This window comes from Sinocyclocheilus grahami, unplaced genomic scaffold, assembly GCF_001515645.1.
Source record: "Sinocyclocheilus grahami isolate Dianchi unplaced genomic scaffold, SAMN03320097.WGS_v1.1 scaffold17.1, whole genome shotgun sequence".
In the NCBI taxonomy this organism is placed as follows: Eukaryota; Metazoa; Chordata; class Actinopteri; order Cypriniformes; family Cyprinidae; genus Sinocyclocheilus; species Sinocyclocheilus grahami.
The window spans coordinates 4,004,864-4,020,452 of record NW_015505196.1 but is presented as its reverse complement, the minus strand read 5'-3'; the positions used below and the strand labels follow the sequence as shown (position 1 = coordinate 4,020,452).

The 15,589-nt window shown below is 38.2% G+C and overlaps 1 protein-coding gene across 7 annotated transcripts in view; it reads left to right on the top strand.

The window, feature by feature from the left end:
• Window positions 1-15,589, top strand: part of kdm2aa (lysine (K)-specific demethylase 2Aa) — a 30,194-nt gene that overhangs the window by 7,665 nt on the left and 6,940 nt on the right. For 4 of the 7 annotated variants that reach the window (XM_016232981.1, XM_016232988.1, XM_016233028.1 and 1 more), the window contains exons 2-17: window positions 2,927-3,065; window positions 3,149-3,227; window positions 3,355-3,401; window positions 3,497-3,675; window positions 4,097-4,203; window positions 4,426-4,519; window positions 4,946-5,099; window positions 5,306-5,421; window positions 9,463-9,589; window positions 9,689-9,921; window positions 11,180-11,257; window positions 11,796-12,047; window positions 12,147-12,263; window positions 13,992-14,078; window positions 14,326-14,484; window positions 14,754-14,780. In XM_016232981.1, the coding sequence (XP_016088467.1) occupies window positions 2,927-3,065; window positions 3,149-3,227; window positions 3,355-3,401; window positions 3,497-3,675; window positions 4,097-4,203; window positions 4,426-4,519; window positions 4,946-5,099; window positions 5,306-5,421; window positions 9,463-9,589; window positions 9,689-9,921; window positions 11,180-11,257; window positions 11,796-12,047; window positions 12,147-12,263; window positions 13,992-14,078; window positions 14,326-14,484; window positions 14,754-14,780 (1,995 nt within the window). The remainder of the gene's footprint in view (window positions 1-2,926; window positions 3,066-3,148; window positions 3,228-3,354; window positions 3,402-3,496; window positions 3,676-4,096; window positions 4,204-4,425; window positions 4,520-4,945; window positions 5,100-5,305; window positions 5,422-9,462; window positions 9,590-9,688; window positions 9,922-11,179; window positions 11,258-11,795; window positions 12,048-12,146; window positions 12,264-13,991; window positions 14,079-14,325; window positions 14,485-14,753; window positions 14,781-15,589) is intronic. The other 3 variants (XM_016233003.1, XM_016232994.1, XM_016233020.1) reach the window with 3 other exon arrangements.

The following is a 15,589-nucleotide window of genomic DNA, read 5'->3' as shown; positions in this document are numbered from 1 at the left end:
TCTGGCATCAGTTGCATTGTCCTTTTTTTTTTTGTCTTTTTTTTTTTTTTCCTTTTTATACTCCATCCTAATTCACCCCCCCTCCTGTGTTCCCATATTGTGCTTCGTTATTGGTGTCAATCGGGGAGATGTTGCAGTACAGGTTGTACAGTTTCTACATTTGTGAAAGAGATGGAAAGATGCAATGATGCAGGGATTGCGCAAGGGTTCAGAGGAGGTAAAAAAAAAACTGCAGCGTTGTTGGCTAGGGATGGGCTCAAGCTTCTAAATACCTGGCAATGTCAACACTGATTAATAATCATAATAAATGTGTCCAAAAATATCTCCTCCTAATGTTGTGTTTACAGTTGCGTTTTGGGCGGTTCCTTGCTGTCTGATTGGTTAAGCAGTTTTAGATTGGCGTACATGTTCTTGCATTCAGAAACAACTAGACAAAGCACAGTTGATGTATTGGAACAGAACACAGATCCTGAAACAGTGCAATTCTCAGTTGTTGAATAAAGAGTTATGAGACAAATAATCATCTGGTGTGTTTGGGCTATTGTCTGGTAATGTGAAGGTTTTTAATCTATAGGGCTTTGTTTGCATGCTCATAGAGGTGCACTTGGTTTGATCAGTTCTCTTTTGAATGGGTTTGTTGCTAATTTTCTATGATACTGCACAGTCATACACTTCATTTCATTGATTTTTTTTTTTCTCCCCCCTCTTTTTTGTTCGATGTCGTTGAGAGGGTGTGACGGCAGGGCTTTAGGAAGCGTGTGATTGGCTAGTGGTTCCACATCACCATGGAGACATTGAGGGCAGAGGCAAGGGCGAGCAGAGGAGGGCCTTATTGTTTTGTTCTCTGTGTGTGTGTGTGTGTTACTCACCTGCTCTCAGTGAGCTGCATCTCAGCATCATTAACATTGCAAACAAGTATTATTTCAGTTAGTATTTTTTTCTTTGTAGCAGAAATTCTATCCACATAATTTGTAAGCTACTGTTTAAAATATTGGGGTTAGCAAGTTTTTTTGTTTTTAAGAAATACTTTTATCCAGCAAGGATGCCTTAAATTGATCAAAACAAAAGTCACCGTCAAGAAGGGCTGTGCGATTAATCGAAATCGTCATAAAATCGCGATTTGAGCATGCGTGATTTCTAAATCACTTTATTTTTATTTACGATTTTTCGTGCCCCCGACCACCCGCTGTATGCTATCCGAACCAATCAGAATGCAGTGCGCCTAAATGGAGCATGAGAACAGAACAGACTGGGCGGGCATACAAACGTAATGTCATGTTCACACACTCCATCTGTGGTGCGTATTTTTTCCACGCCCATGTTAACGGATCAGAGCGTTCACACTGCACGCGATTGTGGTCCGGCAGTGCGCTCCAGGAGCGGTGTGTCTGCAGCAGTCATGCTGCGATCGTTTCCGCACGGAGTCTATTTCTGCTGTGCTGCACGCGCTGAAAGTGACAGCGCATTATTCGCAGTAAAAAATAACATGGATTGGCACAGAAATTTCTGCTTCTGCACCGCATTCACATACTGTATACGCACTGCAGACGGAGTACGTGTGAACTTGGCTCAACAAATCTAGTTCAACATCTGAGGCAACGCCACAAAGAGCTCCATGCCTAATGCATGGCAAAAAAAAATCCCTGGACAGGATTTTTATTTTATTTTTTTCTGCCATATGTCTATTCTAGAGACATTTTTTTTACACCTTTACTTAGTGATTATTTTGCCTTATGTCTGTTCTAGAGACATGTTACAGCTTTTTGATAAAGCTCTAATTGGATTTCTTTTGGAAATGTTTCAAATTCACACTGAATGCTTGACTGTTAAGCATGTCTATGTATGTCAAAATCGTGATTAAAATCGAAATCGCAAAATTGATCAAAGAAATCGCAATAGGTTTTTTTTGTCCATATCGCACAGCCCTACTGACAAGGCTTACATTGTTACAAAACATTTCTGTTTCAAATAATTGCTGTTCTTTTGAACTTTCTATTCATCAAAGTATCCTGTGAAGAAAAGCAACGTGAAAACTGTCCACAAAAATACTAAGTAGCACAACTGTTTTCAGTTAAAAATATAAGTATAATAACTCAATAACAAGAAATGTATCTTTAGCAACAAAAAAATAATAATTTCTGAAGGCACAAGTGACACTATAGACTGGAGTAATGGCTGCTGAAAATTTAGCTTTGACATCATACTAGGAATACATTACATCTTAAATGCCAAACTATTAGCTATTAATCATCGCCATCAAAATAGCCTTGATGCTGGCATGGCATTAAAAACTGAATAAATAAAATGTATTGTAATAACATTTTAAAATGTTGCTTCTTTTTTTACAGTATTTAAAAAAAAAAATGCAGCCCTGGTGAGCATAAGAGGACAAATCATACCAACCCCAGTTTTGAGCAGTACTGTATGTTGCAGAAATCACTGTTAATCATCTGTACTGCAGTGGCATTTTTGAAAGTATCACTACTTGTTTTAAATACAATCTTATATACACTTGCCTTACAGAGGTATTATGGTGAAATGAAGGAACACATGTAAGTGTACAGAAACTCATCTGTGCTCTGATGTTAAACTGAAAAAAGAATGTGACCATTAGTAGTTTTCTGCTGGAACCATATAAGTAGTTCTTCTATAAGGCTCTTAACATTGAATCCTTGTGATTTGTCAGCGTGATTTGAGATGTCTTATTAATAGTTGGTGTGTGTGGGCTAGTGCTCGTGATGGGCGAGTTATTTAGTGTATGTGTGAGATTGTGAGAGTGTAGGTGTGCGCTCAAATAACCCAGCAAGTTGTGGTAGTTATACAACATTTGTTCAGCATTCAGGAGACGAGGAGGAGTGTATGCAGAAAAATACTGTAGTGTTGCTCTGGCATCGGTTTTTCATTGTCTCACTCTCTCGTCTTACAGCGGTCTGGCACACGGCGGCGTTACCAAGACGATGGCATTTCCGATGACGAAATCGAAGGAAAGAGGACTTTCGATCTGGAGGAGAAGCTTCACAACAACCGCTTCAACTCCGACAGAGTCAAACGCATGGAGGGCAAAGGTGAGAAAGAGATGCAGCTCATTATGGAACTCTTCAACGATCTTAATGTAGTGTGTAATTTAACACTACCTGTTGTTTTTTAGACCTCACATATGAGTACATTCAGAGATGTGGGCTCCGGGACCCCATCATTTTTGAGAGACCTGATGGACTTGGCATTAAGTAAGAGATTGTCATTTTTTATTTTTTATGTATTTTTTCCTCTGTCCTTTTGTGGTTCCTTTTTTCTTTACACATTTCAGAATGTTTAGAAAGTTTTACATCTAAATTTGCAATATTTCCTTTTTAGAATGCCAGATCCAGACTTCAGTGTAAATGATGTGAAGTTGTTTGTAGGTAAGTGTTTTTGTGGTTTGATATGCTGATGAATTTCATGTTGACTAGCATCAGTGGTGCTTCAGTATCTCCTCCCTGCTTGTCTCTGTTTACAGGAAGTCGGCGTATGATTGACGTGATGGATGTGGCTACTCAGAAGGGGACAGAGATGTCAATGGCGCAGTGGAGGCGCTACTTTGAGACTCCCCCCTCTCAGAGAGAGAAACTTTATAATGTTATCAGCCTTGAATTTAGCCACACTAAACTAGAGAGCCTTGTCAAAAGACCTGCCACGGTAGGTACCTTAATGCTTAAAGGGATAGTTCACCCAAAAATGAAAATTCTGTCATTAATTACTCACCCTCATGTCATTCCAAACACGCAAGACCTTCATTCATCTTCGGAACACAAATTAAGATATTTTTGATGAAATCCGACAGCTTTCTGACCCTGCGTAGACAGCAATGCAACTGATACGTTCAAGGCCCAGAGAGGTATTAAAATAGTCCATGTGACAGCAATGGTTCAACTTTCATTTTATGAAGCTACGAGAATACTTCCGTGTCAGTCAACGTAGGTCTTACAGGTTTGGAACAACATGAGGTGAGTAATTAATGACAAAACTTTCATTTTTGGTTGAACTATCCTTTTAAAACACACCAAAAATACTAATATTTAGATCAGTCTGTGATAGAATTTTTTCCATGCTGTTACAGGTGGACATGATTGACTGGGTGGACAACATGTGGCCACGACACTTAAAAGAAAGACAAAGAGATGCTACAAACTCTATCACTGAGATGCAATACCCCAAAGTACAGAAGTGAGCATATATTAGATCCTTAAATATAGTTTGCATTAATGAAAGCTTGGTCTTATTTTACATATTGACAAGGCTTTAAAACAAAAAGGGTTTGTTCACTGGGAAATAAGTCTGCTGCATTATGTTCATGTCCCATTTCTCACACAGCCCTCTTTGTTCATTCTTGTTGTTCAACAAAACAGTAATTTTCCTATTTCAAATTTGCCTCTGTTCTGTTTCCAGGTACTGCCTAATGAGCGTGCAGGGCTGTTACACAGATTTCCACATAGACTTTGGAGGCACATCTGTGTGGTACCACATACTGCAGGGCTGCAAGGTCAGAGAACACTGTATAAATACACTACTGTTCAAAAGTTTGGCATCAGTTTAGAGTGTCTTATGCTTACCAAGGCTGCATTTATTTTATAAACTAAATACAGTAATATTGTGAAATATATTACAATGTAAAATACTGTTTTCTATTTGGGTATGTTTAGAATGTAATTTCCTGATGGCATGGCTGAATTTTCAGCGTCCAAGACTTCAAAGTATTTGTCACTTTTGATAAATTCTTAAAAATCTTTAAACCCCAGTCCTTTGTGCAGTAGTATACATACTAAAATCATGCTTACTCGAATTTAGCGTAGACATGAGCTCACTGATAACGCCATAAGAACTGGTGTGTTTTGTATAATTAGTTTGCTGTTAAAACAACCAAAAATGGTTTTGGCCTAGATGAGCTTGATTTGGATGTCTGCTACAGGTGTTTTGGTTAATCCCACCAACGCCACAAAACCTGGAGCTTTATGAGAACTGGGTGTTGTCAGGGAAACAAGGCGACATCTTCCTTGGTGACAAGGCCACTGATTGCCAGAGGATTGAGCTCAAGCAGGGCTACACGTTCATTATTCCATCAGGTGAGCACATGCAGGCACACACACATTTGTTTACATGAAGAGAAACACTTGACTGTTATATTGTGTGCGTATTTATTTGGAATCTTTTAGATTACCATGTGTTTTCATGGTTTTAGTTTTGAATGAGTAGTTTGAACTTTCTTAAATTGCATGTTTTCTGTGAATTAAACCTAAATAAAACCCTTTAAAAAAATGTTTTATGTTAGGTTGGATCCATGCGGTGTATACTCCAGTAGACACACTTGTGTTTGGTGGGAACTTTCTACATAGTTTCAACATCCCCATGCAACTGCACATCTCCAGCATTGAGGACAGGACACGGGTAAGTCCAGCATTTTACTGCAACCACCATTGTCTTGTAACTTACTAGAGCCTGACCGATATATCATTTTGCCGATATTATCGGCTGATATGAGCCTGTCGCAGATATATTGGTATCAGCGAATATGCCGCCGATATGATTTTTTATTATTTTATTTTTTTTCTTTACAGAACATATAACGCAGATTAAATGGTGTAATTGCTTAGTTTGTCCAGTAAAGCGCGCTCCATTGTTTGCTACTGGCGACTCGGGTCAGTGTAGAGATGCATGGATGACCTCAAACTACCGGAGTCCGCTACTTCAAATAAATTATCCACCCACTCGCACCTATATTTGATCGGCACATTACAATGATTCTAATTCTTAGTTTTGCATGATGATATGATGAATGGATGGTTAATTTTTAACACCAGATTCAGTGACGTTAGAGCTGATCTGCGCATCACTGCACACGTTTGCGGCTCATTACGGCTCCACGGCCACCGGAGCTGTTCGTGGCTGCTCTAGTCAATGCTGGTGTTTACGAAATACAATAGAACCCATTATAATCAGTGATGCTGTCTACACTGGATGCAGCGTGACACGACAAATCCCGACAGCAAACTGGTGCCTCATTCTATTTATGACGTACTGACACAAAGTTCAAATGATTTTCAAGGTCGCTTTGTCACGTCCTGTTGCGGCACAGACACGGTGTCAGCACAGTTTCAGTACAGTCAGTAACGTAGCAGATTGAAAAGTTTGTATCTTTCTGCAGTCCAATAGACGGCAATGCGGTGGTGGTTTGAGTCCGTTGAATGGTGATTTAACGTTACGTTGTCACCTAGTTGGAGAGACTCGGTGCTATAAAGTAAATAAACAATGTCCCCGTCTTTTACTCTCACAATGAGCTTATCATACTTGTTTGCTACATTAGTAGGGCCCTATGATTTCCACGATGCAGAAAATATGGACAGAATTGCGGAATCCATTCATAAAAATGGAATTTACAGTAAAACGCGGAATTTCATGTGAAATGGTGTCTGTAAATATTCAACTGCAAAAAGACTATTTAAATATGAATCCTCATGTTCTGCATGTTCATTTGATTACCAGAAAATACACAACACGGAATTTGTGAAAAAATATTCATTATTATTATTTATTCATTTTAGATGTTTACATTTGGAAAAGCTGTGCTTCCTGCATAAACCTGCCCTTGTTGGATTGGCAGTAGCTTGCTTGTCCTAGAGTTACCTTGTTTATTTTCAAGTGCTATGTTCGATACATCGATACAACGTATCGCTGGCCCTGTATCGATATTGTGGCATGTGTGCAGCAGTGGACCGCGCTTAATTTTAATACAAGAAAACAGTTTAAAATGGAGTAGAATAGTGTGCGGTTTCTAAAAAATAATGAATAGAGCATAATATATAGGCTATATATTGAGTTATTGCAAAAAATGTATGTATATATTCTGTTTATGTATATACTGTATTCTATATAAAGTACCAGTCAAAATTTTGGACACGCGAATGGGAAGTGTCCAAACTTTTGACTACTGTACCATAATATAGCCTACAAATAAAGAATATCGGCCGCAATATCGATCTTTTTATTTTTATTTTTACACTCCCTAATATCGGTATCGGCCCCCAAAAAACCCATATAAGTCGGGCTCTATTAGGGATGTAACGGTATGAACATTTCCTATCACGATTATAGTGACCAAAATTATCATGGTTATCAGTATTATCACAGTTTTGTTAAAATGTGCTGGAGATGTTCAAAGTACTGACACATAAATCACTTCAAGTTATATATTTAAAAATCAACAAACAACAAATAAAATGACTTTTGTTTGCATAATCACTAAAACAATAACATTACCAACTGATGTTCAGATTTTAAATGGCAATTTGACTGACAACAATTTAATAGCATGTTCAAATATCTAATGTAAATGTTAAATAAAGCTTTGAAACAGTTTCATAAGTTAAACCTCACATTTCAGCCTTTAAATAAAGAAAATAGTTAAGTCGAAATGATAATTAATTTAATAGATGATTATATGTATTTAATCTGCTCCATAAATAATTCTAGATGACTTATCTGAATTGTTCAAATGTGTAGAATCCACACTGTTTTTCATCGACCGGTCAGTTTACAGCAGGGCATGCAAATTCGGTCCGTTTTTGGCCAGACAGAAACCGCACACATGCTGAATGTAAATATAAATATAAAGTCTCTGTAAATCCACTCACAAGCAGGCGACGCTTATGGAAAAGCTGAATTGCAGTTGTTTCCTGTAAACTCTAAAGCAGTTTTGCGATTAAGAACACTTCCTTTAGGTATTACATGGAGCGAAGATGAAAACAAAATGCCATCTAATCGTTTCTGAAGACAGTCAGAACCTTCAGAGGTAAATTCATATATTCATTTGTATAATTGCCTTAGCACTCTTTTAAAATCTCCCTGCTTTTCTGCCCTGTTTTCACTCAAAACGAAACTTCTCTGCTGCTGTGCGCACGTGAGACTGTTACTTAAATCTGTGCTTTATGCTGGACAGTATTTGTTTATCGTGAGTTGTTCAAATCGTGGTAATCTAATACGGTTTTAATGATAATTAAAATATGAAACGGTAATACTAACCGTGGGGAATTTTATCACGATTTATCGTCAAACCGGAAATCGTTACATTCCTAGGCTCTATAACTTACACAACCTTTTATGGGCTTACTCATTTATAAGTAAATCTCACAAAACCAGCAATAACATGACCTGGTCATATTTCACCCTAAATTTAAGAGAGAGATAAAGTAGTAAGAAATTACATTATGCATTAGGAAAAAAGAGATGTTTTATTTATTTTTTTGTACCACATTTGGACTGCTCATACCATTTTGCAAATTAAGCACTCTTCAGTTTTCATCACAATAAAGAGGAAAAGATCGTTGTAATTACTGCAATCCAATAATTATTGTGGTATTTCATGTACTGATTTTTTTTGTTTTCATATAAAGGGGAAAAAAATAAAGAGAAACTTTGACTGATCTGGAGAATTTTCCTTACTGCTTTACAGTAATGAGAATTAGTTTCCTTTCTCACTCAATTGACCTATCGTAAGCCCCTCCCCTCGACCGCAGATGAGCCAATGGCAGTCGAGTATCAGTTGCATGGGGAGCGGAACTCTGACATCTGTAGGTTTCAGCGCCATAGAGAAACATTGGAGGATCCGAAGCTCACATCGGTTTGATGGTAGTTATTCTACAAAAATTTTAAAACGATGTGTTTGCGGTGCTTGTAACACTAATTCCAGTTATCCTGAGAGGATAGGCAATATAATTTATTTTATTATATTTCCTAAACCCAAACAAAACAGAGCAAAATGTCCCTAAGCATTCAATCCCAATCCCAATGAAGACAAAAACGCTCATTTTCCGGTTGTCATACTCTCATTAAGTTACAATTTTCAGCTGCTCAAGCAGAACGTCATGACATCTTGCATTTCAGCAAGGTGTCTCTGGCTAAAACTAACATTAAAGTTAGTGCATCCATGCTAACGTATAAATAGTGGACTGTTCTCACGTCATATAAAGTGTAGGTCAAAAACACATAAACGATGGTCTACATTTCAGTGCCTCTCCATATTAAACTGGATAAATGTACATTAATGTAATCGTACCCTGCGATACATGAACAGCGTTGATCCTGCATGTCATCCGTGATCGTGATGACCGTAATATGAGACTTCTCCCGCTTGCATTGTGATCTGTAAATGCTTTGCGTTACCCACCATATTTATTTTAAAATATTGTATATATCCCTCCATGAAATATTTAATTCACACTGGAATGGTGGCCCTTCTGTGTCCAAAATTGTTCAAAAACATCATGGGACAAGGTTTACACACTGACAGCTGTCATTGTAAGAGAGTGAGCAGCTCCGTTTGTTTGTTTGTCTGTGAGAGCAACCGTAACTAAGGGGGGGTGGGGCTTACCAATAGGTCAATTGAGAATTTGGTAGGAAAAGTTGTCATAATGGTCTCTGGTTGTTCCTCAGGTGCCAGCTAAGTTCCGGTATCCATTCTATTATGAGATGTGCTGGTACGTGTTGGAGCGTTATCTGTACAGCATAACCAACACCTCCCACCTCATCCCTGAGTTCCAGAAATACTCTCTGGGAATTGGTCAGTACATTAACAACACATTCACATCCTAACAGATTTGATTGTATTGAGCACAGATAAGCTTAACTCTACTTCTCTCTTTCTGAATCTAATATACAGGCTTGAAGCGGGAAGGCTCAGACTGTGAGATACTGAATGGACATGCTAAAGACGAAAGAGATGACGGCGACGCTCCCTCTCCACCTAATGCACCAGGGGTGAAGCTTCACTTGACTCCTTTTGAGCTGGAGGGGCTGTGGCACCTGGTGGGGAAGCTGGAGTCGTTGCCCTCACATAAGAATTGTGTGCCTTCAGGAATACACAACGCTGCTGCCCTGCTACACGACATACGGGTCAGAACTCATGCTCGCTGTGCTTTACACTTCTGGTTATTTTGATCACGGTATTGAAATTTATTTTATTTTTTTTTATTTTTTTAAGTGCTGTCATAATGCAGTATAACAGGTTTAATAAATTTTCTTATAACAAAAATAACTGAACATTTAAATGCAATACAGAAAAATGTATAAAGTTAAAAGTTTTACACAGATTAAAGTGTAAAAGAACTATAAAGACCAATAGGTATCACTTTACAACAAGACCTCAGTAGTTAACCTTAGTTAATGCATTAACATTCACAATGAGCAATAGCTACATTTGCTACAGAAGTTATTAATCTTAGTTTATAAAACACAAGTCTTAGTTCATGTTAGCTCATTAAATAACACGGCTGTAACTCTCGATTTTAACATCCTGTTATTAAATATTGGAATACCTAAGATTAATGAATGTTCAGAAGAATTTTTCATTGGCAGTTTGTGTTAACTAATGAATTAAATAATGTTAACTAATGAAGCCCTAATGTAAAGTGTGACCGAACAATAAAGAATCAAAACACTTTCAAACAATATCTAGGCATGTTGTAGTCCAGATTAAAATAAATAATTAAAATAAATAGCCTATTAAGTCTAAATATTTAAGTATTTGGCGCTGTGATGAACAACATAGCAAATACACAAATCTGAATGGCTGTTTAAATCATTTAAACACGAAAGTAGTGCAGCTGCTTTGTTTACAGGGTTTCCGGGGTATAGGCTGCATTTAAATGAATTATTATATTATTATTATTATTATTATTATTTCTGCAGTTTAGCGTCATCTGATGTCAGAGAGTGAAAGTGTGCTTTCATCCAGATCGTCTCTCACATGTTCCGCCATGTGCTTCTCATCCGCGCTTATTTACATCAGAGTGCGCACGCGTCTTTCACGCAACATACAGTGTGTTGCGCATTTTGACCAGTTGATGGGAAAAGTATTCTTAAAATGCATTCAACATTTATTTTGAATAATTTGTAATATATAGTTATTAACGGTATTTAGAAGTGCCCACGATAACAATATCGTGCATATTCATTACCGTGATATATTGCATTACCGAATACCGGCACAATTCTATTTTGATGTACTTGCTGGTGTGATATTTGTGATATTTATTTTAGATATTTGCCTTGAGATGCAGGATGTCAGTGGTTAATATTAGGTTTTGTTGCTCAAGAATCTAGTTGGCAGTTGTTTTGAAATGTAAGTGTTTTTGTTTTCTCTGTCTTTCAGGCATTATTGAAAGAACATGCCAATGACATCCCTAAACTCTCTTACACTGGAAAACCTATTGTCAGATGGCCAAAGAGGGTATGATCACAGTATTAGCTTCTTTAAATAATACATTTTTCATTTTCTTTCCAGGAAAAAGCATTTAAGTGAATCATGTAAATAACTATCATATTAGAGTTTTTCTTTTCATTCAGTTTTTGTAATTTTTGTGATCAGTGTTTGTAATTTCATGCTATACCATGGCATAATGAATTTGATTCAAATTTATTTGTTTGTTTTTTTTAAATCGGGAAGATAAAACATTTTTAAAAAAGTAATAAATTAGTTTGTCAGGACAATTTTGTTCTAGCATACGTTGATGGTGCAACCAAAATATCCCTTTTTTGTCTTACTTTTGATTTTATTGTGAGCAAAATATGACTGGAACATTTTCTTTACTGCACTGACAATTGTGACTGTCTAAATATGTGAATTAAACGAATGAAGCTTAACTTGACTACTTTCAAAAGGTGACATAATGATGGATAAAACAAACCCTGAAATTTGCACTTTTGAGTATTCTCTCCTAAACCCACCACACAACTTGCATCTGATTTCTCTTTGTCCCTCTCCCAAGCCCCCCTGGTACCAGCCCCCTCCTCCCCCTCCACCTGTTATTCGTCCCAAGCTGGCAACCACACCCGTTATTCCTCGACCAGTGAAACCAGCCTCTAATATGTCAGTCCTACGACGGCGCCGCGTGCGCTGTAAACGCTGCGAGGCATGTCGGCGCACAGAATGTGGCGACTGCAACTTCTGCAGAGACATGAAGAAATTCGGTGGCCCTGGCAAACTCAAACAGACCTGTGTGCTGCGCCAGTGTCTCGCTGTGAGTGTCTTCACATTGTGCATTTTACTTCAAATGCAGCCTTCCTTTGTTTGCATTTATTGATTAATATCGCTTTGTCTTTCTGTGTTCTCTCAATAGCCTGGTCTGCCGCTCTCTGCTGTATGTGAGATCTGTGGGGAAGGCAACCAGGACACTGGTGAAGAGCTCATGGAGTGCTCCAACTGTGCTCAGATTACACATCCTATTTGTTTGAAGGTACAAGCATTATTACTTCAGACAGCAATTCAATAGATGTCTCAAAATGCTTTATTCAGATTCATTCATCTTTGAGCATTGTAACTAGAGGCTTTGCAAAGTGTGGACTTCTGAAAGCCAATTGTTACGCTCTGTTGTGTTGAAAATGCTTTTCTGAAGTAAAAATCTTACACATTATTAAGGATTCTTGCTATATTAATGAGAACATGAATAAGCACTTCAGGGACAGACCTACCCAAGATTTTGAAGGGATTTGACCAGTTTAAATGCCAAATTTCTAGTGAAGAACAACACATCTCAGTCTTAAAGAGAGATCCTCCAATCAGGGCAGTTGATGTTACCTTGGATACATCTTGGATACTTAAATATTTTAAAATGTAATTTATTTCTTTAATGACAGATGAATTTTCAGAAGCCATTACTCCAGTCTTCAGTGTCACATGATCCTTCACAAATCATTCTAATATACTGATATAGTGCTCAACAAACATTTCTATTTTCAATGTAGAAAACCGTTGTGCTGCTTCAGATTTTAATGGGAAAACGTGAAAATTTGATAAATGGAACATTCAAAAGAACAGACTTTATTTGAAATAGACGTTTTTGTAATATTATTTACAATTGAATGCGTCCTTGCTGAATAAAAGTATTAAATTCTTTAAAGGGGTCATAGGATGCATTTGTTGCATCCAGTGGGGACATAATTACAGATTATAATGACTTATACTGTCTTTTTACGCGTTGTGCCGCGTAAACATAAAACCATGTCAGCATTTGTGATTGGAGAAATGGCACAATGATTTCTAGTCGTGTCCTCTTTTGGAAGACCAAAAAAAGTAGTTTCGCTTTCACAACGAAACACAGCGTCACACACGGAGGGCTAGAGTTAGCAGAGGCCGAGGGCTAGCGTGAGGAACGGCCGGAGGGCTAGAGTGAGCGGAGGCCGGTGGGCTTGAGAATGGCGTGGCCGGCGGATTCGACGAAGAAGCGGGCTTGCGGCAGCCACATGTGACAACCCCGGGCTGGACTCTGCTTCGTCCACGGTGAAAGCCGATCTGGTGATCCACAGCTTGAAGTTGTTGTATTTCCTCAGCAACTAGTACGGATCAGCTCCAGGCATGACGAAGTGGATATCGTCCTCTTTTGGAAGACCAAACAAAGTAGTTTCGCTTTCACAATGAAACACACATGACATGGCGGCGGCAACAATACTACAGTGAGAATAAAAGTTACGCCGCCTTTCTTTGCGTGAACATTTGGGCAGCGTTATGCAAATCTTCCCACATCGTGATGTAGACATGGGGGGGCGTGTTAGAACGAGCCGTTTTAGGTAGGCGTGGTTGACTCTTTAACTTTTATAAAGAATATCTCTTTGGATTTGAGATTTTAGTCTTTGCAACTTTACAGATCTTCTTTAAGCACCAAGAGCTTGTAACACTCCAAAGAGAAAGGAAAAATTGAAATCGCATCATATAACCCCTTTAAAAAAAAAACTTTTGAATGGTAATGTTTATTTTTAGTATACTCTTAGTGTACTTAAACTAAAAGATTTAATAGTTATAAGTTTTATTGTCGTTGCTAATTTCGTTGTCATTTGCTATACTTTGTGGGATGGGCAGCTTTATTTGTTCTTATTGACATGAGTACAATGCCGATCCATAACGTTTTCTCCTGTACAGAAAATAATTTGACTGTTGTAATGCTCTAATGTCCTCTCTGTCTGTGTAGACATCTGGTGAGGGAGTGGTAAACAATGACCTACCGAGCTGCTGGGAGTGTCCTAAATGTGTTATTGGCAAAGACACAGATTCTGAGGTAAAACACATTTTTACAAGCACAAACATTCACCCGCACACCCACAGTTTTAAATAGGGTTTCTCCCCCTCTTGTTTGAACATGCATTCAGGCTTTGAGTGTTTGTTCTAATGCTACTAGCTTTTGCAGGCCTGCATACATACACACTCATTCACACCATGTAGAAAGAAGCATGCCGAGAGCTTACTGTGATGTACACACTCCGATCTGCGTGTGTAACAGTAATGCTTGTTTTCCTGTGTGCCAGTCGTCAGGTAGCGGTGATGACATCACAGCACAGGATGTGTCAGGGGGGCGAGGGGGCGAGGGCGGGGCATGGCACAGGGTCGGGCGGCCCCCCACTTCTCTCTCATATGGGTCGCTCCAGAAACGAGCCGCAGCCCCTGAGCAGCGGCTCAGGAAGCGGGTGAGAGGCTCCGCCTTCCTCACACCACTGCTGCCGCATGCACAGCCGCTCCGCTTAGCCTTTATTATGTTTTCCCTTCTATGCTCTCTACCTCTTGCAGTAAACCCCCCCCCCCCCCGTTCATCATCATTGTGCCCCACTGCTTTGACTGACTGCGGGTTTCAGAATCTGCTTTGTTCGCAGCTTGTGTGTTTGCATTCAGTGATCCTGATGTTCATCACGGTTTATTGAAGTTCATACTAACCACAGCATGTTATTCTGTTTTGCAGCTAAAATTGGAAGGTGGTAAAACACATGTACGTATCTTTTTTTTTTTTTTTTTTTTTTTTTTTTTTTTTTTTTTTTTTGGAAGGTTGTTTATCAGTGCTCAAGATTTTCTGATAAAGCAAAATGTATAATCATTTTGTTCTGACTAGTTTGTGACCACAAGTGGATACATTTCCACAGCAGGCTTTTGCTGTGATAAATTTAGATTGATAAACCAGCCAATACTTTTTTAAATTTTTTTTATAAAAGTTTTAGGCCCTGTTTCTGAATGTTGTTTTTTGTGTTTTATCATCACATTTTGTTGGAAACGGATCTGCCTTTTCACTGTCTTTGACATTCAAGATTTGTTGCTTTTAACCCCCCTAGTGGCAGACACACAGAACTTGTCATGTTGGTCAGAGATAAGGTCTGTTGATTCACCATGGTAAAATGAATGAATACTGAATGTTTGACTATATCCACACAAATTAAATAACCACCAACACTTCTGAAGGGAAAAACTTAATAGATTTTTCTAGGGCTAATTAACACAAATATGTAATAATTATGAATTGTCTGAAATGGTAGAGTTGTTTTGTTATAACTACCCATTGTATAGAATGTTTAAAGATTAATGTTTTAGTGTGAAAGTATTGGTAATTCATAGCTTGTGCTCATTAAATTAATATAATAACAAATAGAATATACTAGATAAACTATCAAGACGTGTGAATAAACAAGTAAAATAGAAAATTAATGTAGAATATAATATAATACATCCTGTGGGGCAGTGGTGGGCAGATGGTCTAGCTGCAAAAGATCAGAAATTTCAACACACCCAAAGCTCAAATCGGATTTG